A 22,946-nucleotide genomic window follows, 5' to 3' on the forward strand; every position below is an offset into this window, starting at 1 on the left:
CTTCTAGACTACCCACTCCATCACCTGGAGCCCTAGTCAGAGAGTCCTGGGATTCCCATACATAGGCCCAGACCTCTCTCTGACAGATCCCTCTCAGCACTGTCACTGGTCATCTCCATCAAGAACAACATAATGGACCCCTTTGTGGGCCCCTACAGGACCTGGCCCTCAATGTGGATCAACAATGGTAGGGAATGTTCTATTCTCCGAAGGGAGGTTGGACAACGTATTCTACCTACTACCTGAGGAAGATGGGTCCTGAAATTAGTGCAGCCTGGAACGTTCCTAGCTGTGATCACAGAATGGGAGCTCAGACCTATAGGGATGCAGAGGTTACATAGGCTCCTGTGCTAAACATGGGCACCAGATCAAATCGATGGGATTAACAGTTAACAATATTTATATACTTTCCCCATATTTGAGAATTACTCTCTTTCCTGATCCAGCTTTCTAGTCCTTTTTTCAACCATGACACCATATTCCCAGACAATAACTTGGGTCCACCTGCATTTAGATATCAGGTGTAGGCAAAAACTAGTAAGGTCATGGGCCCCTTGGAATATACTTAAAATAGACCTACTAGCTTTTTCCAAAGCGGAGACCCCAAATTCTCATCTGCAGTATTCTTGCCTTTAGGTTCATAATTAGTCAACAATTTGTTCTGCTTTATATCTTAACTATTTTTCAGCCACCAAGTTCCAAATGATACCATGATGCAACCTGATTTCCCTGGGCGGACGACCCCACCAATGTGTTCTGGAGCCCTGCCCCCCCATATCCCAGCCTCACCAGGGAAAGAGAAAGACAGGGTTGGAGTACGGACCGACCCACCAGTATTCATGTTCAGCAGTTACAGAAGCCAGACCTTCCAACTTCTGTACTCCACAATGATCCTGGGGGTCCATACTCCCAGAAGGATAAAGAATAGAAAAGCTATCAGGGGAAGGGATTGGATGTGGAACTCTGGAGGTGGGCATTATGTGGAAATGTACCCCTCTTATCCTACAGCCTTGACAATATTTCCATTTTATAAAAAAAATAATAAGAGTAAAAAGTTGGTCCGCTCAGTGGTATCATGCATCTTGAGTTCATGCACTAGAACCACACATTAAAAACAAAAAACAAAAAACCAGGGAGTTGGGCTGTAGCGCAGCAGGTTAAGCACAGGTGGCGTAAAGCACAAGGACCGGCATAAGGATCCCAGTTCCAGCCCTGGCTACCCACCTGCAGGGGAGTCACTTCACAGGCGGTGAAGCAGGTCTGCAGGTGTCTTTCTCTCCCCCTCTCTGTCTTCCCCTCCTCTCTCCATTTCTCTCTGTCCTATCCAACAACGATGACAACAATAATAACTACAACAATAAGACAACAAGGGCAACAAAGGGGAATAAATTAAAAAAAAAAAACATACATATCTAAGAAAACAGTGTTCGGTTTGTCATTGTTGCTGTCATTGCTGAGGCTTCACCATTCTGGGTCAACATTTTTAGAAAGAAAGGGAGACAAAGAAAGAGACAGTGGAGGTACCATAGCACCAAAGCCTTCTTTGCTGTCAGAGCACCTCCATGTGGTACATCTGGACTCGAACCTTGGTTATGTGTATGGCTGTGTATGGTACCCTCCCAGGTGAACTATCTTATTGGTCCTAAAAGAGGTTCTTTAAATGATTTTTTTCCTTCTCCAATTCCAGTAATTTTACTTTATATCACTCTCCAAATCCCTATCCACCAGTATTTTTTTTTCAGCTTTGCTATATTTGCAAGTATTTGATTTAAAAGAAAAACAAAAACAAACAAAAAACAGACTTACCATTGAGTCTTGCTGGTTTGAAACATTTCTGATGTCTTGCATTGTTTTTTTATTCTGAGGAAAAAGAGAAAATAATCCCTCTTTATATTGCTGCCTTTCTTTTTCTTTTTCTTTTTTTTTTTTTTTTTTACCAGAGCATAACCATCATGCTTATCTACCCCTGCCCCAATACTGCTACATTTCTAAGGGTTAAATAGTTTTTTTTTTCTTTTCTTTCTTTTTTTATTTTTTCCCATCCCACCAACCTGCCCCCACCCCCCCAGGGTTAAATAGTTTTAACAATTAAAAAATACTGTTGGGGGAGTTGGGTGGTAGCGCAGTGGGATAAGCGTAGGTGGCACCAAGTGCAAAGACCAGCAGAAGGATTCTGGTTTGAGCCCCTGGCTCCCCACCTGCAGGGGAGTCGCTTCACAAGCAGTGAAGCAGGTCTGCAGGTGTCTCTCTTTCTCTCCACCCTTGCCTTCCCCTCCTCTCTCCATTTCTCTCTGTCCTATCCAACAACGACAACATCATTAACAACAATAAAAAAACAAGGGCAACAAAAGGGAAAATAAATAAATAAAAATAAAAAAATATTAAAAAAAAAAAACACTGTTATACCAAAATCCTGCCTTTGAAAAGTTACTTCCTTAATCAGGATCTAAATTACTGCTGGGTGGGGGGAGGGTATAAGCCATTAAAAATGGGTTTCTAGGGTGCCAAAATATTCTATACTGGGTCTACACAGATGTGTTCAAGCTTTCAAACTATATCAAGCTGTTTATTTCTCATGTGTACATCTTACTGTGTGTTGCTCTTAAAAATGTATGCATTTTAAAATTTGTTTTGGGGTAAGCTTGGTTTACAAGACCACAATTTTTTTTAAAAAGATTTTATTTATTTATTAATGAGGAAGATAGGAGGAGAGAGAAAGAACCAGACATCACTCTGGCACATGTGCTGCCGGGGACTGAACTCAGGACCTCATGCTTGAGAGTCCAAAGCCTTATCACTGTGTCACCTTCTGGACCACAAGACTACAAATGTTTTAGTAGTTTCAAACCTCTTCAATGCATCTTCTTCTAGCGTTTGCCCTTCTTCCGTAGCCAGTCAACAGCGTCAGGTTGAGCTTGATGTAAAGTTTCGAGACCTCCTTTGAATCTGGAGAGGTGGCAGTCGTTGACGATGTGGGTCATAGTCTGTCTGTAGCCGCAGGGGCAGTTCAGGTCGTCTCTGGCTCCCCAGCGATGGAACATAGCAGCGCACCGGCCATGGCCATGATACTATACCACAGTCACCACTAAAGTACAGGTATCAGTTCACCAAAGTGCAGTGGACCCTTCTATGCCTGCAGCCCAGTTCTCCCTATAACTCCTACCCTACTACTCTTTTACTAATCTTTGGAAAATTCAGTTCTACAGTTTCAGTCCACAGGTCTGTCTTCACTGTACTTAGCTTATTTTTCTAGCGTTGTTTGCCCTCTCTTTTGATGAGTTCATTCTACATTTTCAACTTATACAAGTCACTTTAGAATTTCTTGAAGGATTTCTTAGTGGTAATGAATTAAACCTTTAGCTGCTGCTTGTCTGAATATTTCTTCCTCACGCCTTCAAACCCAGCAAGTTAGTAGCATAGTGTATTTTTGGGTGGAGCTCTTTTCCATTCAAATCTTTGAATATTTCTGCTACTCCTTTCTAGCCTTTAGAGTTTCTGCTGAGGAATCAGTAAATAGTCTTACAGAATTTCCCATGTACTCTTTGATTTTCTCTAGCAGCCTTGAGAATGATCTTTATATTTACTATTAATATTTATTTATTGGATATAGACAGAGAAATATGCAAGGGGATGGTAGAGAGGGAGTGAGAGAGACACCTGCACCATTGCTTCATCATCACTCATGAAGTTTTCCTCCTGCACGTGGGGGCCAAGGGCTTGAGCCCTGATCCCTAGGCATTGTATCAAGTGTGTTTTAACAGGTACACCACCACCTAGTCCCCAGTCTTTGGCATTTTAATCACTACGTGCTGGGGGGGGGGGGACGACAGCATACTTGGTTGCACACATCACAGTGCACAAGAAACTGGGTTCAAGCCCCTAGTCCCCACCTGCAGGTGGAAGCTTTCATGAGTGGTGAAGTAGTGTTCTCTCTCCCTCTATCTCCCCCTTTCCTCTAGATTTCTGTTTCTAGCCAATAAATATATAAATATTAAAAAAAAAAAAAAGTAATCACTATGTGCCTTGGTAAGCTTAAGCTTAGATTACTTTTCTTGGAATTTATAGTGCTTCTTGGATCTGAAGGTTTATTTCCTTCAGTGTGGGGAAACCTCTTAACTGGAATTTCTTCAAGTAAGAATTCTGTTCCACACAAATAAGTGCTGGAAAGGATGTGGAAAAAGAGAAACAATTCTACTTTGATGGTGAGAATATAAATTAGTTCAACCCCTGTGGGAAAAAAAATCTATAGAGATTCCTCAGAACACTAGAAATGGATTTACCCTATAATCTAGCGGTTTCTCTCCTAAGGATCTATCCAAACAACACAAAAGCACCTATACAAAGAAACCTATGCACACGTATGTTCATAGTAGCATAGTCTATATTAGTCAAAAACCAGAAGCAACCCAGATGTTCAGTGACAGATGAGTGGTTAAGAAAGTTTTGGTATAGGGAGTCGGGAGGTAGCGCAGCGGGTTAAGTGCACGTGGCGCAAAGCACAAAGATCGGTGAAAGGATCCCGGTTCCGAGCCCCCAGCTTCCAACCTGCAGGGGAGTCCCTTCACAGGTGGTAAAGCAGGTCTGTAGGTGTCTATCTTTCTCTCCCTCTCTCTGTCTTCCCCTCCTCTCTTCATTTCTTTCTGTCCTATCCAACAACAGCGACATCAATAACAACAATAATAACTACTACAACAATAAAAACCAAGGGCAACAAAAGGGAAAATAATACCCAGTATCTTATATATAGCTGTACCATTGGTTGCTTCTGTTCTACCTGGTCAAGGCTTTTGAAAGAATCCACATATCAAAGACTCATCCTATGTATTAAAAAGACTCAGTCTGTTTTAAAAAGTTCGAGACATACAATCAATTTCTCCCTCTTTCATATTAAATAGTGATTTATATAACTACACTTTATTAGGACTGTACATAAACACCATTCCCACCACCAAAAGACTGTGTCTCATCCCACCCACCAACCCCCCCACCCCATCCCCACAAAGCCGAATGTCCACCCCTCCCCCTCACCACAGGGTTTTTACTTTGGTGCCCTACTCTCAATTTTGTCAAATCCTGGTTTTAGTTTCCCTTTCTGTTCTTCTTCCTCAACTTCTGTTGATGAGTGGGATCATCCCATACTCATATCTTTCTGACTTAGCTCACTTAACATAATTCCTTCTAGCTCTGTCCAAGATGGGTCAGAGAAGGTGGGTTCATTGTTCTTAATAGCTGCATAGTATTCCATTGTGTATATATAACACCACAGCTTTCTCAGTCACTCATCTGTTGTTGGGCACCTGGTTTGCTTCCAGGTTTTACCTATTATGAATTATGCTGCTATGAACATAGGTGTACACACCTCTTTTTGGTTGAGTGTTATGGAGTCCTTGGGGTACATCCCCAGGAGAGGAATTACTGGGTCATATGGAAGGTCCATGTCTAGCCTTGTGAGAGTTCTCCAGACTGCTCTCTACAGAGGCTGGACCAATTTACATTCCCACCAGCAGTGCAGAAGGGTTCCTCTGACCCCACAGCCTCTCCAGCATTTGCTGCTGCTGTCCTTTTTGTTGTATGACATTCTCACAGGAGTGAGGTGGTATCTTGATGTTGTCTTTATTTGCATTTCTCTGACAATCAGCGACCTGGAGCAGTTTTTCATATGTTTGTTAGCCTTTTGGATCTCCTCTGAGGTGAATGTTTTGTTCATATTCTCTGCCCATTTTTGGATGGGGTCATTTGCTTTTCTGGTGCTAAGTTTGCTGAGCTCTTTGTATATTTTGGTGATTAGTCTCTTGTCTGATGTATGGCATGTGAAGATCTTCTCCCATTCTGTGAGGGGTCTCTGTGTGATAGTTTCTTTGGCTGTGCAGAAGCTTTTCAATTTGATGTAGTCCCATTGGTTTGTTTCTGCTTTAGTCTTCCTTTTTTTGAGTTAGTTTCATCAAAGATTGATGAATTGAGTTTGTTTCATCAAAGATGTCCTTGAGGTTTAGGTGGGAAAGTGTTCCACCAATGTTTTCCTCTAAGTATTTGATAGTTTCTGGTCTAATATCCAGGGTATTATACAGCAAACCCTAACAAAGGGACTTTTCAAAGTTAACCCAATTACCAAATAATGTGATGATAACAATAACTATCTATTGTCTTAATAACTATCTATTGTCTTCTTAACCCTAAGACAGCAGGAACCTCACATTTCCACTATAGAGCCTATATTTCCCCCAGTCCTGGAACCTTAGGGTGGGGCCCACTTTCCTGCATACTTCTCTCAATTCATACCAAATAATATTGCATCCGCCGATCACAAACTAACCAACGAGTGCAACCTCAACATGCTTCACCTCAGACTGTGTCCAGAGACTTCAGGTGTGAAATGACAACCCTTCAGCTTCATTACTCAGGTGAGACCTTTCCTTTCATAGTGTTCTCTAATTCTATTCCAGGTGGTTCACTTCCTAACAAAGTCCCAAAACCTAGATATAGTCCAGGTCCCGTGAGATAAAGCATATGCTCACACGTATCCATAAACTAGGGCAAAATATATGCCTGAAAGCAAAAGTACACAATAGTCTGCAGTGAGTAACCCCCAACACTTCATCTGCACTATTCCAGTCTTTAGGTCCATGATTGTTCAACAATTTGTTTGGCTTTGTATGTTAACTCTCTTTTCAGCCACCAGGTTCCAGATGGCAGCATGATGCTGACCAGGCTTCCCTGGACTGAAGACCCCACCAATGTGTCCTGGAGCTCCGCTTCCCCAGAGATCCACCCTACTAGGGATAGAGAGATGCAGACCGGGAGTATGGATCAATGCCCATATTCAGCAGGGAAGCAATTACAGAAGCCAGACCTCCCACCTTCTGCAACCCACAACGACCCTGGGTCCATATTCCCAGAGGGATAGAAAATGGGAAAGCTATCAGGGGAGGGGATGGGATATGGAGATCGGGTGGTGGGAATTGTGTGGAGTTGTATCCCTCCTATCCTACGGTTTTGTCAATGTCTCCTTTCTTAAGTAAAAATAAATAAATAAATAAAATTTAAAAAGGAAAATACCAGAGGTTGAACCACTCTGGCACATGTAGTGCTAGGGGTCAAACTAAGGACCTCTTGCTTGTGAATTCAAGGCTTTATCTACCGCACCACAGCCCAGAATGCTGACTTTTTTTTTTTTTAAGCTCAGTGTCTGTATTCTTTCCTTTTTTTAAAGATAGAGATAGAGAGACAGAGAAGCAGAGAGAGGAAGTAAAGAAGTCCAAAGTACTGAAGCTCCCTTCAGTGTGGTAGGGGCAGGGTCAAACTTGGACCACATACATGTAGCTTCTATATTATTTTGTTTGTTTTGTTGTTGTTATTTATTTATTTCTTGCTTTTACTGTCACCAGAGTTATCACTGGATACTCAGTGCTAGCAATACAAATACACTGCTCTTAGTGGCTGTTTTCCTCTTTTTTATTTGTTAGGACAGAGAGAAATTGGTGGGGGAGTATAGCGATGGAGAAAGATAATACACCTTCAGACCCGCCTCACTGCTCATTAACTTTACCACTCCATAGGTGGGGACCGGGGACTTGAACCTAGGCAACATGTGTGGTAAACCAGGTATGCCATTGCCCAGACCCCTTTCTTTAAATAAATAAAATTTTAACTTATTTACTAAAGATATAGGTTCATTTTAGAATTTGGAGAAAAAAAAAATTTAAGGGACTGGTAGATAACTTCATTATTCAGAAATGATAGCTGTTAACAGTTTAATAGCATCTAATTTTCCATGCTGGAAGGAGAAAGTACGTAAAGGAGGAAATGTACTAAGTGCATTCAACGTTAATACGTCAAGTAAGCTGCAAGAACTCTGGTAAGAGTAACAGAACAACGAATTTAACAACATGGAGGTCGCTGGTGATCTTGACTTTAGTTGCCTTAATGTTAATACTAGGATAGAATAAAGAATGAGAGATGAATTGTTAAAAGATGAGCTGGGGAGATAGGAGAGAGGTTATGCAAAAGATTTTCTTTACATCTTTCTTATTTTTTTACTATTTATTTATTCCCTTTTGTTGTCCTTGTTGTTTTATTATTATAGTCATTATTATAGTTGTCACTGTTGTTGGATAGGACAGAGAGAAATGGAGAGAGGAGGGGAAGACAGAGATGGGGAGAGAAAGATAGACACCTGTAGACCTGCTTCACTGCTTGTGAAGCAACCCCACTGCAGGTGGGGAACCAGGGGCTCGAACTGGGATCCTTATGCCAGTCCTTGCGCTTTGCGCCATGTGCGCTTAACCCGCTGCGCTACCACCCGACTCCAAATTAATTAATTTGGAGAGAGATGCAGAGAAAGACACAGATAGAAACACCAGAGCACTGCTCAGCTCTAGTTTATGGTGGTGCAGGGGACTGAGCCTGGGACTTTGGAGCTTCAGGCATGAGAACCTCTTTGCATAACCATTGTGTTATCTACCCTGCATGCAAAAGATTTTCATGCCTGAGGCTCTGAAGTCCCAGGTTCAATCTCTAGCACCAGTAGACGCCAGAGCTGAGCAGTGCTTTTGTCTCTCTATCTGTATCTTTTCTCTGTCTCTCTTTCAATAGAATATTTTTTTAAATTGTTAGAAAACTGAAAAAACTTATCCACTTTTAAGTTATCTTTATTTATTTACTTATTGGATAGAGACAACCAGAAAGCGAGAAGGAAGGGATGATTGAGAGGGAGAGAAACAGTGAGACACCTGCAACCCTGCTTCACCACTTGGGAAGCCTTCCCCCTGCAGATGGGGACTGGGGCTTGAACCCGGGTCCTTGTGCATTGCTACGTGTGTTCAACCAGGTGCACCACCACTTGGCTCCACTTTTTTTTCTTTCCTTATCATTGAGGCTTCACTGTTTCAGACTGACTTTTTCAGATAGAAAGGGGAAAAAAATAGCACAGTATCCAAACTTCCTTCAATGCAGTAGGGGTCAGATTTGAATCTGGATCATGCATGCGGCAAAGCAGGTACACTAAGTGAGCTATCTAGCTGACCCTATCCTCTCATTTTTTAATTAATTAATTAATTTCCTTTAGTTGCCCTTGTTGTCTTATTGTTGTAGTTATTATTGTTGTTATTGATGTTGTTGTTGGATAGGACAGAGAAATGGAAAGAGGAGGGGAAGACAGAGGGGGGGAGAAAAAGATAAGACACCTGCAGACCTCCTTCACTGCCTATGAAGCAACTCCCCTGCAAGTGGGGAGCCAGGGGCTCGAACCAGGATCCTTACTTGGGTCCTTGAGCTTTGTGCCACATGTGCTTAACCCGCTGTGCTACCGCCGGACTCCTTACCCTATCGTCTTTCAAAGGTGTTGCTGGTGGGTGCCAAAATCTTCCTTATTTATTGGATAGAGACAGCCAGAAATCTAGAGGGGGGGGGGTAGTAGTGAGGGAGAAAGACAGAGGGACACCGGCAACACTGCTTCACCACTTGCAAAGCTTTCCCCCTGCAGGTGGGGTCTGGGGGCTTGAACCCAAGTCCTTCCACATTATAATATGTGTGCTCAACCAGGTGTGCCACTTCCCAACCCCATTTTACTAATTATATACTACCACACACAAAATACGTAAATCTAAAACTTAACAAATTAATTTTCGTGGTCCGGGAGGTGGCACAGTGGATAAAGCATTGGATTCTCAAGCATGAGGTCCTGAGTTTGATCCCCGGCAGCACATGTACCAGAGTGATGTCTGGTTCTTTCTCTTCTCCTATCTTTCTCATGAATAAATAAATTCTTAAAAAAAATTAATTTTCATCAAGATCCTGATAAAGTAAATACTTATATTCACTGGGAGTAAAACAAATTCCATTTTAACATGACAAGAATAGTACTCACAATTAATGAGGGAAACACCTGTAAATCACTGTTACAGTCTAAGTTTTCACTTTTTGTTGTCCAACAATCAATGTTCTTGAAATAATGACCACAAAAATCTTCATCAACAGGGAGTTCATGCTTTTGTGACAGTTCCTATGCAAGAGAAAAATCTGTTATAGTTTATTTCTATCCTTCTTATTTAAGGTGAGTAAAACTTGGTATGTAAATAATATTAAAATGTATTCTGTTTGGAGTATTACAAAATAGGCAGTAGAACAAAATATCAAAAAGGTGTTTTGAATATAATTTTTTTATTATTTATTTATTCCCTTTTGTTGCCCTTGTTGCTTTACTGTTGTAGTGATTACTGTTGTTGTTATCGATATCGTTGTTGTTGGATAGGACAGAGAGAAATGGAGAGAGGAGGGGAAGACAGAGAGGGGAAGAGAAAGATAGACACTTGAAGACCTGTTTCACTGCCTGTGAAGTAACTCCCCTGCAGGTGGGAAGCAGGGCTTGAACCGGGATCCTTATGCCAGTCCTTGCGGTTTGTGCCACATGTGCTTAACCCGCTGAGCTACCGCCCAACTCCCCTGTATGTCTGATTTAAACAGGTTTCAGAAGCTGCAAGGAAACTAAAAAGCTTATATTCTTTTCAGATAGCATACTGATATACTTTAATTTGATATAATTAAAGCATTTATTGCCAAAGTTCAAAATAAATCCATGGGACTTCTAAAACTGTAATCAAACCTCCTTACCTGACAAGCTATTAAATTTTTATGTATTTATTTTTAAGAATATATTTATTTATTCATGAGAAAGATAGGAGTAAGAAGCAGACATCACTCTGGTACATGTGCTGCTGGGGATTGAACTCAGGACCTCATGCTTGAGAGTCCAATGCTTTATTTACTACGTGACCTCCTGGACCACAGCTATTAAAATTTTACACTGATACATTTCCCTTAATAGCTTTATATATATATATTTAAAACTTATGTTTTACTTACTTCCAGTTGAAAATATTCATTATGGCAGATATGGTACTTCAAATGCCACTCTATGGTAAACTTCACAGGTCCAGAACAACTGAATGACTTAACTGTTGAGAAAAAGAAAACTTTATTTTAGAAAAAAATAATACACACACCAATGTAAATTTAAGGTTTCAAAAATGTAAATTTTTCACTTTTTAAAAAAGATTTTTATTCATTTATTCATGAAGAAGATAAGAGGAGAGAAAGCAAACAAACAAAAAAAAGAACCAGACATCACTCTGGTACATATGCTACTGGGGGTTTAACCCAGGACCTCATGCTTGAGAGTCCAATGCTTTAATCTATTGCGCCACCTCCCATACCACAAGAATGTAATTTAGAATAGGCTACTTTAATGAAATAATCACTAAAATGTTACCTAATTTTGCTCAGTCACTACAAAATGAGATAGATAAATGACTAGAGTTAACCAAAAGTTAGTTTTCATCTCATCTACATGCTACGCTCAATTTAAAATCAAGTGAATAGCAGGATATGCTAAGTTGCTGCTCACTCTACTTTAAAATATTTTCTTCACTCAAAATTTCTGAATGACCACACCCTGTGTGTCATGAAGGAATAAAATATAAAACTAGTATGATCTCTGTCCTTGCTATATGAGATACTGAGGGAAAGGAAAAGCCTTACAATGAATTAGCACTTTTGATAGATTAAGGGGTTGTGGACAGAGGTCAAGGGAGCTCTGGGAAAGGACTTGGGTACAGCTGGCTTGCTAGAGAAGACATATTCAAGGGGGATACAATTAAAAACACATGATATTGCATCCTTTGGAAAAAAAACGGATAGAACTGTAGTTGATTATGCTCAGTGAAGCAAAGAAGTGAATCACAACCAGGTTATTTCACTCATTTGTGGAACACAGATAATAAAAACGTAAACTTGCTAAAAGAGTATCCAAATTGGGGACCCTGGCTGTAGCACAGCGGGTTAAGCGCACATGAGCGAAGTGCAAGGACCGGCGTAAAGATGCCTCTAGCAGCCCTGGGGTCCCCACTTGTAGGGGTGGGGGGGTCACTTCATGGGCAGTGAAGCAGGTCTGCAGGTGTCTATCTTTCTCTCCTCCCATCTTGCCTCCTCTCTCAATTTCTCTCTGTCCTATCCAATAACAACAACAACAGCAATGGCAACAATAACAACAACAACAGGGGCAATAAAATGGGAAAAATGGCCTCCAAGAGCAGTGGCTTCGCCTCAGCAATAACCCTGGAGGGAAAAAAAACCAACAAAAAGAGTATCCAAACTGTTTCTAAGAGTGTAAGAACTAGAGACTAGGGTTAGGATGAGGGGTGGGTGCAGAGAACTTGAGTGGTAGGTAGTATGGAACTATATTTCAATAGTTTTATATCCTCATAAACCATTTTTAAAATCACTAATAATAATAAATTCTGTGTTTCTATGGTCCATAGACATTTCTCTGATGTAATATTTTATTTATTTCTTTGTTGGATTGAGACAGAGAGAAATTGAGAGGGGAAGGAGAGAAAGGAGAAAGAGAGATACCTGCAGTACTTAGAAGCTTCCCCCCTGCAGGTAGGGTTTGGGGGCTTGAACGTAGGTCCTTGAGCATTGTAGCATGCACACTCACCCAGTGTGCAACTGCCCTGATACAACATTTTTGTCTGCAACAGTCTTTTAAAATTTTTTTTGTACAGACCTCGAGGCAAGGATTTACTAAGACAATTGGACACCAACATTACTTTTTCCTCACCTAACCTGGACTTCACTTTTCTCTAACCAAACACATGTCACCACTGATCATCTATGGTATCACTAAGTTGCTCTGAACCACTTTGCTTTCTGGCTGCTATCTGGCCTACTTCCCTCTGCAAAGGCAGACAAGGCATAGATCAAAATCACCCAGAAAATAATGATGCACTGGGAAGGGGCATAACTGGATTCCCAGGAGCCAATCTGTTTTACCCACTGACAAATGTTCCTAGTCCCAAACTTTAACCCTGGCAAATCAACTTCCTGAGTCAAATTATTGGAAACATGAAAGAGTTAGACTACAGTTTAATGTTAACCTATTAAAAATATTGAAAACCCTCAAGATCTAGAACATGGTAGTCCTAGCATATCAGTCTTGTTTCATACTACAATCATAATCATGTATATATTTGGAACAACTTTAGGGGCCTAAAGGTTTATCACAATCATGACGTTTCATATATTAATAAAAGGAATTTACCCAGTTTTTGAAGATGAGATTTGAGTCAAATTTCACAGAAGTAAAATTACTTTCCATTGTTGAAGCCCACTGTACTAGTCTTTAGTTACAATATTTATTTTTGTCACCAGGCTTATTTCTGGGGCTCTGTGCCTGTATGATTCCACCACTCTTGGTGGACTCTATTACATATATATATTCCCTTTTGTTGCCCTTGTTGCTTTTATTGTTGTTGTAGTTATTATTGTTGTCATTGATGTCATTGTTGTTCGATAAGACAGAGAGAAATGGAGAGAGGAGGGGAAGACAGAGGGGGAGAGAAAGATAGACACCTGCTTCACCGCCTGTGAAGCGACTCCCCTGCAGGTGGGGAGCCTGGGGCTCGAACCAGGGTCCTTATGCCGGTCCTTGCACTTTGCGCCACATGCTCTTAACCCGCTGTGCTACCGCCTGACTCCCTGACTCTTTATTTTTTCAAGCTAGAGGATGACAGAAAAAGAGAAACTTCTCAACTACCTAAAAATTTTGTGGAGATGCTCCCATATGGTGGCCAGGGACTAAAACGCAGGTCTACTATTATTATCTTTATTTATCAGATAGTGACAGCCAGAAATTGAAGGAAGTTGGGAGGGAGAGAGAGAGACCCCTCTGCAGAACTGCTTCACTACCTGCGAAGCTTTCCCCCTGCAGGTGGGGACAGGGGGCTTGAATCTGGGTCCTTGCACATTGTAACATGTGTGTTCAGGCACGCCACCGCCTGGCCTCTCAAATTCAGTTCTTCATGCATGATAAAGTATATGTTCTACCAGGCTGGCTATCTCCTGCCCAGTAATTACTATATATATATATAATAAAAATGTGTGTGTGTATATATATATATATATATATATTTTTTTTTTTTTTAACCTGAGCACTGCTTAGCTCTGGCTTATGGTGGTGCTAGATTGAACTGGAATCCTTGGAGCCTTAGGCATGAAAGTCTTTGGCTTTAGTGGTTATCACTGTGCTATCCACCTGAGCCCAAGATTAATTCATATAATACTTTAAAAAAAAAAACAAAACCATTCTTGCAAATAGCTAAGCCTTGACAGAAACAAAAGAAACTCTTAAATGTTAGCATTACTCACAACAAATTTGACTAGTTATATTATAGGTTCATGCTAAATTAATAAATTTGTCTATATACAATTACATAATATTATCCTTGTATATTATTGTTATATTCATATTTATTATACTTACCAGAAAACTTGATATCAGTAGAGTTAAACATAGTTTTCCTAAATATCAAGGGTCCCGATTTCTAAAATGAAAAAAAAAAAATATATAGAATGTTGTTCGTTGTTCTCTACTGCTTTCTTTTTTTTAATATTTATTTATTATTTATTTTCACTTTTTGTTGCTCTTGTTTTATTGTTGTAGTTATTGTTGTTATTGATGTCGTTGTTGTTGGGTAAGACAGAGAGAAATGGAAAGAGGAGGGTGTTGTTAAAATTCGGTGGCTCCTAGCGGGCTGGTCTAGCTTCACGGGCGGGTAACAGAGACGCGGAGACAACGGCTGGGCAGGGAAGCTGTATTTCTTTATTCAGGAACAACGATTCATAAACTAAACCAAACTAATCACCAAACAGAACTCTGCTGTCTCTTTGCGGCAGCGCAAGCACTCTCTCTTACTCTGCAACTCAGGAACTTTCTTGCAAGCACTCTCTTTAACTCTGGAACTCAGGAATCCTAGGGGTTCCTAGGGGCGGGGCCAAGCGGGCCCACGAAACTAACTGGACTGATCCAATTTTCTTGGGGGGGAGAACTAGAACCCAATGTAAAGCATACAACAGGAGGGGAAGACAGAGAGGGGGAGAGAAAGATAGACACCTGCAGACCTGCTTTCACCGCTGGTGAAGCGACTCCCCTGCAGGTGGGGAGCCAGGGGTTCGAACTGGGATCCTTATGCTGGTCCTTGCGCTTTGCGCCATGTGGGCTTAACCCACTGTGCTATCGCCCGACTCCCCTCTACTGTTTTCATACTTTTACCCTAAAAGTATTTAGTTGTAGTTCTTGCAACTCTTTCCTATGACTAGAATGAAAAAAATACTAATAAAGGAAATCTGATTACTTCACCCACTTGCATAATAGTTTGCCCAGCAAGCCTCCTCCCTACAGCTGACGAGAAGCTCAGGAATGCTCTTGCCCGAGAAGCTCAGGAATGCTCTTGCCCGTAGCATCTCCACAGGGCCAACAGCACAGAAGCTGAGCAGGGCTGCTGCCTCTGCACAGAAACTGCTGCTCAGACATAGGATGTGCCTGTATGTTTTTGTACCGCCTGGGTCAACATGAACGTCCTTGTGATCAGGAAGTCAGTCCTCTTCCTACATTGTTATGGTCACCGCTGTGTACTGACCAATTCTTACTACAGCTACAAGTCCCTGCTTCTCTGCCCACCTCTTAGCATCTTTCTTTTGATTCTTCAAAAGCATGATGCTCTTTGCTACCTTTAGAACCTGAGTGGTCAACCTGAAAACATCCTTTAAAAGCCTTCCCAGTTGGGTCAGAGAACCGTTCACTAAATAGGACATCTGCTTTGCCATTCATGTGACCCTGGCTGGAGCCCTGTGACTGCATTGGGAGTACCACAGTGACACAGGAGGCTGGCTCTGGGAAGAGCTCCAGAGCTATGGTGTTTCTCTCTCTCACTCTACCCGAATAAAAAAGTCAGTCACCCTTCCTTCGTCTATTTAATTTCTCCTCCTCCTTTTTCTAAGATAGAGGGTGAAAAACAGATGGTGGGGGTTGGGAGAGAGAGAAAAAAGGTAGTACAACACTGTCTTACTACTTGTGAAGCTTTCCCTGTGCACTGTGTTCCAAAGCGCAGGCCCCTGTGCATGGTAAAATGTGTAGTCTACCCATAAGCCACCTGGCCCCTCTGGTTAATTCCTTAATGTTTAAAGCCAAGTTCAAAAGCCCTTTCCTTGGAAAAATCCCATCCAATCATGCCTTCTTTATAAGGTCTGAAGGACCCCTCCTTCTTCACAACCCTTATCACAACAAAAACAAAACAAGGTACTAGGTATTTAATGTCTGAAAGGGTTTACATTAAATAAACAGAGCAACCCACTCTTTAATAAATTGCTCCCCATCCAAGACTTTCAAGCACAGCAACAAACCCCTAGCAGAGAGGCTAGGAGATAGCTACCCCGTAGGTTGTGCCTTACTACACATGAGGCACTGGCTTTGAGCCTAAGTACCACATGGACAGACCATGGACAGTACTAGAGGAGCTCAATGGATGGTGGAGCAGTGTTGTATTAGCTCTCATTCCTCTTTCACTGTCTCTCTTCCTCCTCTGTTCTCTCTCTCCTTAAAATAACGAACAACAACAAAAAAAATTGGCCTGGGTAGGTTGATTATAACAGGAGGCCTTGGATTCATTTCCTAGAACAGGAAGCAAGTAAACAAACACACCATCTGGGTCCTTCCTCTCAATCTGCCTGCCCAGCTACCTGAAAGTCAGTCCACTTCACTGCCCGATACACATTCCACATTAGTCTCACCTAAGCCAGACATATTCCATTCTGTTCTTCACCATTTCTTCCTGAACTGTCTACCTTGGTTGTAGGTGATGCTATCCACCGTCACCCAAGGCATGGATCTCTCTAGTGCCTCATTCTCACCATCCCAACCACTAAGCCATGCCTACTGTGTCTCACAAATACTTCCCAATTTTAGCTACTTCTCTCTGTTCCTGCTACCAATGTCCTACACTTCTGCACTATCTTAAATGGTCCCTTTGTCTCCAGGTGAAAGTGTATACGTCAGTCAGTAGCCAACACAGCGTTTACATTTAAGATCCATCAATGTCTTCTACTCACAACCCAAAGCTGCTACTGGTGGCCTATGAGCCTACTCCAGGCTATATGTGGGTTTTGTTTGGCTTACCAGGCTTTTAAGGTTTTTTATTATTATTTTTTTTTATTGAAACACTGAAATAGCTGACACAATAAAAACACGGTTCTGGGCTTCACTATAAAACAAAGAGAGCTGGAGCATATACACATACTGGAATATTACTCAGCTAGAAGATACGATAAACTCTTCTCCTTTGCTACATCTTGGATGAAACTTGAAGTAATTATGGTAAGTGAAGGAGGCCAGAAGGTGACGGACAAATGCTAGATGACCTCACTCACAGGTGCAACGTCAGAAATAAAGGGGAAATAGAGACTGAAACTTGGACTAGCTGTGGTCTACTGCAGCAGATGCAAGGACTCTAAAGTAGGGGAGGCCGCCTCGCAGGGGGACATAGGGGGGTTGGGACCTAGCATACCACAGTGGTGGGTGTGGTGTGCAGACACTTACAATGGGAAGGTAAGAAACTGCACATGTGACTACTGTTTCGTAAATCATTACTTCTCCCTCAAGCCCCTCCAACCTACCCCACCCCCCCAAAAAAATGAAATGAAATAAAAAAAGAACTGGTAATGCTGTGCCTATGCTGCCACAGTATGTACTAGCTGGTGCCAAAGGTCCACTGCACTTTGTAAAGGGGCCACAAGAGTCTGTAGTCCACTTCATTCCCCACAGCACACCCCCTCCAGTCATAAGCCTAGCTCACTCTGTGGGCTGATAGTACTATACTAGCCTCAGTTTCTTAGGCCTCCTGGCCTTAAATTCAAGGCCACAGGGAAGACTTGTGCTAGCCCCAGCCCCTTTTAACACTCCTTCCAAAACTTCACTTAGCAGAAACACCGAGACTTTCTTGCACTGCTGCTGCTCTACTTTCATTCCTTTCTCGCCATGACAAAACCTACTCATCTTTTAAGATCCAGCTAGGCACCCACGCCAAAAAACAGGATTAGATGACCCCCTTCAGAGCTCTGGCAGTAGCCCAAAACGATGTGGCTTATGTAATTACTATTTGTGAATCTGCTGAGTGCTTCCTGAGAAGGGGCTACCTCTAAAACTCATCTCTGTAACCACGTCTAGTCTAGTGCATGGTACAATAGAGGTACTCAAAACTATTTGCTGATACTTATAATCAGGAGAACCATTTCTTGTTAAGTTTAAAGTACAACGAAAGGAAGGGGGCCGGGTGGTGGTACACCTGGTTGAATATACATTATAATGCGCGAGGACCTGGGTTCGAGCCCCCAGTCCCCACCAGCAGGGGGGAAAGCTTTGAGTGGTGAAGCAGTGCTGCAGGTGTCTCTCCTGTCTCTCTCCCTTCTCTATCACCCACCCCCTTTCCTCTTGATTTCTGGCTGTCTCTGTCCAGCAAATAAAGATAGTAATAAAAAAAAAAAAAATGAAAGTCCCACTTTACTTTTCTCTACTGAAAGACAATTTCTGACATCTTAAAAGGGGCAGGGGAAAATCAGTCTACAGTGAAAAGCTTCATCCACTGCTACTAGTCTGTGTCACTTAGGATTAAAGATTATGTGAACATGAGAAAAAAATTGTCTTCCTGAGGCAAGAAGCAAAAGTCATTCTTCTTCTATGGACTTTGGAGTTTCCCCATCCAAAGTATACTGGATAAAGATCTTTACAGATAGAGTCAAGTAGTTTAAAAATCTGTACATAATTGAACTGGATTACCTGCATCCAATATTGCTTATTCTTATATAATTTATAATATCGATCACCCACTACAGAAGCAGTATGAAACTGATTTGAGTGTGATTCTACAAGTTTTGCTTTTTACTGTTCAGGGAAACTCAATAATGGATATGCAGGGGCCAGGTGGTGGCACACCCGGTTGAATGCAGACATTACAGTGCACAAGGACCCTGGTTCAAGTCCCTGGTCCCCACCTGTAGAGAGGAAAGCTTCACAAGCAGTGAAGCAGGGCTGCAGGTGTCTATCTCCCTCTCTATCTCCCCCTTCCCTCTCAATTTCTCTTTCGGTCCAATAATAAATATATAAGTAAAATATTTAAAAAATAATAATGGATATGCAGGCTCTATCACTGGTGCACCAAAAAGGGCACCGACCAAGAAGAATCTTGGAAGAAATGGTTGTACTGGGTTTTAGTTTCAGAAGATCAGTATTTTCCTTTCTCTGTAGTTTTGTATTGCAGGAATTATCTGTAGCCTTTGATACTACTTTCTCTTCCTGACTGAGGAAATCAAATGACAAGTTTTGCCTTTTGAACCTGGACATCAATCATTTCAATGCATGTGAAAAATATTCATCTATAACAGAACTGGATGAGTCATGTGACCCTAGTAAAGCAGGTAAAAAGACCTCTTTCCAATTTCCTGTCCCTCTTTACCAGGACTTCCAAAACTTCTACCCCAGCATCCCTCCCACATCATCTTATGCAAGTTCTCAAATGTCTTGACCTGTAAAGTTAAGTTTCCACACACTCAGACCTCCAGCTCAGTGTTTCAGACACTCCTTAATACCACACATCTCAATATCTCTCAATCTCTCTTTCTCTCCCTCTGTCTCTCTGTCCTGGAACTGTACAGGGACCCCGGAGAAATTCAGGAACCTAAGGAGCGGGAAAGTGGGTGGATAATAACTGCATGCTCTCTTTTCATATACTGAAAAAAGAAAGGAAGGAAGGAAGGAAGGAAGGAAGGAAGGAAGAAAGAAAGAAAGAAAGAAAGAAAAGATGCACATGCTTTCTAAGTTTAAGTGGAGACAGAAGCCCTGCAAAGTCCTCCTTGTGGCTTGAAGGGTGTGGCCCCGTGGCTGAAAGCCTGGAAGGGGAGGAGTCAAGTCCCAAGATAGGTCGATCGGGTACCGGGGGCTCCAGGGCTCAGAAGGGGAAGGCCAGGACCTCAGGGAAGCTTATCACCTATGACCGTCGGCGCTGAACAGGGCCAGCAGGCTTAACCCACTACTCTTACACACTGTCTAGAGCCGGTTTGGGGAAAGAGAAAAAAAGGTCCAGGGGGGGTATCCCGGGACCCCAAACAGGCCGAGCAAATGCCACTGAACAAGCCCCGAGCTGGGGAGGTGCGGTGGAGCGAACCCGAGGCAAGAACCCGCCGGAGCCCCTGCACTGCACTTACCTCGCTGACCGTGGCCGTCCAGAGTCCGAGCTCCGGGACCGCGCCCGCGGCCGCCCCGGCCCAGCACAGCAGGCAGAGCGCGAGGCGCGGCAGCCCGGCCCCCGCCCGCAGCCGGCCGCGGGACCGCATCCAGGCCCCGGCGCTGCAGGCCGCAGCCATCTTGACACGGAAGCCGCACCTGATGCTCCGTGGTGCCCGCCACGCCCGGCCAGCACCTGGTGCGACACAGCCCCCTAGAGGAGCTTCGGATCCCCGCGGCGTGACTGAAGACCTGGGAGCTGGACGGGGAGGCGCGCCTCCGGCTTGGGGAGTCGAGTTGGAGCGCAAGGGAGGAGCTAGGAGCTCGCGGGCGCAGAGTTCCCGGAGGCTGAGCCAGGAAGGAGGGGCGGGAGGAGCCAGGGCGTGGGGCGTGGCCATTTGTGGGCGTGGCCAATGCGGGGGCGAGGCCACGTTGGGGCGGGGAGGGGCGGGGCTAGGGCAGGTGGTGCGTGAAGATGGGGTGGGGCTGGAGCGAGGGCTCCAAGTGGGCTCAGTGTGGCAGGTTTCTCCTGGGTCCCAATCTCAGGTCTAGGATTGCTCAGGGCTGTAGCAGAGGCGGGAATGTGAGATGAAGCCACTAGCTAATTTTGGGATCTATGTCTGTGACTTGAGCCCTGTGCACTTTGCCACTCAGAGAAAGTTTATGAAAAATTCCTGAGCAGGGCTTCAGTATAATGTACCTACATACAATACTTACATAAAGACAGATAATTTGTAGGGCACCAAAGTAAAAACCCTGGAGTGAGCGTGAGGGTGGATATTTGGCTTCCCGGGACGGCGGGGGGAAGTGGGAAGGTGGGATGGGACATAGTCTTTTGGTGGTGGGAATGGTGTTTATGTACACTCCTATTAAAGTGTAGTCATATAAATCTCTTAAGTAATATGAGAGGGGAAAAATTGATTGAATTTTAAAGCACAGAAAATTGATTTTTAAATCACAGACTGAGTCTTCTTAATACATTTTTAAAGCACAGACTGAGTCTTCTTAATACACAGGCTGAGTCTCTGATACGTTGATTCTCTCAAAAGCCTAGACCAGAGAGAACAGAAGCAACTGGTGGGATGGGACATAGTCTTTTGGTGGTGGGAATGGTGTTTATGTACACTCCTATTAAAGTGTAGTCATATAAATCTCTTAAGTAATATGAGAGGGGAAAAATTGATTGATTTTTAAAGCACAGAAAATTGATTTTTAAAGCACAGACTGAGTCTTCTTAATACATAGGCTGAGTCTCTGATACGTTGATTCTCTCAAAAGCCTAGACCAGAGAGAACAGAAGCAACTGGTGGCACAGCTGTATACAAGATGTTGGGTATTATACAACAAATCCTAACAAAGGGACTTTTTAAAGTTAACCCAATTACCAAATAATGTGATGATAACAATAACAATCCATTGTCTTCTTGGACCCTAAGATAGCAGGAATCTCACATTTCCACTATAGAGCTTATATTTTCCCCAGTCCTGGAACCTTAGGGTGGGGCCCACTTTCCTGCATGCTTCTCTCATTTCATATCAAATAATATTGCATCCGCCGATCACAAACTAATCAATGCAATGAGTGCCACCTCAGCATGCTTCACTTCAGACTGTGTCCAGAGACTTCAGGTGTGGAATGACAACTTTTCAGCTTCATTACTTGGATGAGACCTTTCCTTTCATAGTATTCTCTAATTCCATTCCAGGTGGTTCACTTCCTAACAAAGTCCCAAAACCTAGATATAGACCAGGTCCCGTGAGATAGAGCATATGCTCACACGCATCCATAAACTAGGGCAAAATATTTACCTGAAAGCAAAAGTACACAATAGTCTGCAGTGAGTAACACCCAACACTTCATCTGCACTACTCCAGGCTTTAAGTCCATGATTGCTGGCACTCGAGTGGGTTGACTCTCAGCTAGAAAGGTAAACTTTCCGAGTTCCCATCACTAGTTCAAGAGAATATGTGAAAAGAAAGAAACTCAGGGAGGATTCTGGTACGAACACACTCATTTATTGGGGGGTAGGTTTGGGTTGATATAGAAGGCTAGACAAAGAACAGTTTTCACATACATCAGAATTTACAGGTTACTTAAAGGTCAGCATGCCCCCTATGGTAGGGGGTTGGTATAACAAAAGTTGATACATAAAGATCAATACAATTGTTCTCCTGATGCAGGCATTTAATTATCCAAAGGCATTTGAGAGAAGAATAGTGGTCGAACCAGTAAGGTGAGATAAAGAAGGAAGAACAAGGCTTTAAAGACATCAAAAGGGCTCCAGGAAATAAGGTCTTGGGGGACTTTTCACTGGTCCGGTGTTAGGAGTGTGACAGGATGTGCTCTTCCTTTGTGATCAAAAGGTGAAGTGGAATGTGTGAACTTTGAGTGAGTGTAACCATTTGGCTGACAGCGGGAGAGAGAGGATGTAGGCTCATTGTGAATTTCGGGAGTCTTACAGAGGAGAAGCTGAGTCTGATAGACTTTTGTCTCTTGGCTCCTCTCTTTTCAGACCTCCATCCATGAAGATGGGGGGAGCTTCCCTAAGCTCTACCAAACTTCCACATAGTCCCACACATGATTGTTCAACAATTTGTTTGGCTTTGTATGTTAACTCTCTTTTCAGCCACCAGGTTCCAGATGCCAGCATGATGCCGGCCAGACTTCCCTAGACAGACGACCTCACCAATGTGTCCTGCAGCTCCACTTCCCCAGAGCCCCACACTGCTAGGGAAAGAGAGAGGCAGGCTGGGAGTATGGATCAACCAGTCAACGCCCATGTTCAGTGGGGAAGCAATTACAGAAGCCAGACCTTCCACCTTCTGCACCCCATAATGA

The 22,946-nt window shown here is 42.8% G+C and overlaps 1 protein-coding gene across 2 annotated transcripts in view; it reads right to left on the minus strand.

The window, feature by feature from the left end:
• The window catches only part of TMEM87B (transmembrane protein 87B), a 55,907-nt gene extending 35,387 nt beyond the window's left edge, over nt 1-20,520 (minus strand). For both annotated transcript variants that reach the window (XM_060187338.1, XM_060187337.1), the window contains exons 1-5: nt 20,089-20,520; nt 14,318-14,378; nt 10,861-10,952; nt 9,866-10,000; nt 1,807-1,860 (exon numbers count right to left, since the gene is read on the minus strand). In XM_060187338.1, coding sequence (XP_060043321.1) covers nt 1,807-1,860; nt 9,866-10,000; nt 10,861-10,952; nt 14,318-14,378; nt 20,089-20,505 — 759 coding nt within the window. In that variant the 5' untranslated portion in view covers nt 20,506-20,520. The remainder of the gene's footprint in view (nt 1-1,806; nt 1,861-9,865; nt 10,001-10,860; nt 10,953-14,317; nt 14,379-20,088) is intronic.
• Nucleotides 20,521-22,946: the final 2,426 nt, after the last annotated feature.

This window comes from Erinaceus europaeus, chromosome 3, assembly GCF_950295315.1.
Source record: "Erinaceus europaeus chromosome 3, mEriEur2.1, whole genome shotgun sequence".
Classification (NCBI taxonomy): domain Eukaryota; kingdom Metazoa; phylum Chordata; class Mammalia; order Eulipotyphla; family Erinaceidae; genus Erinaceus; species Erinaceus europaeus.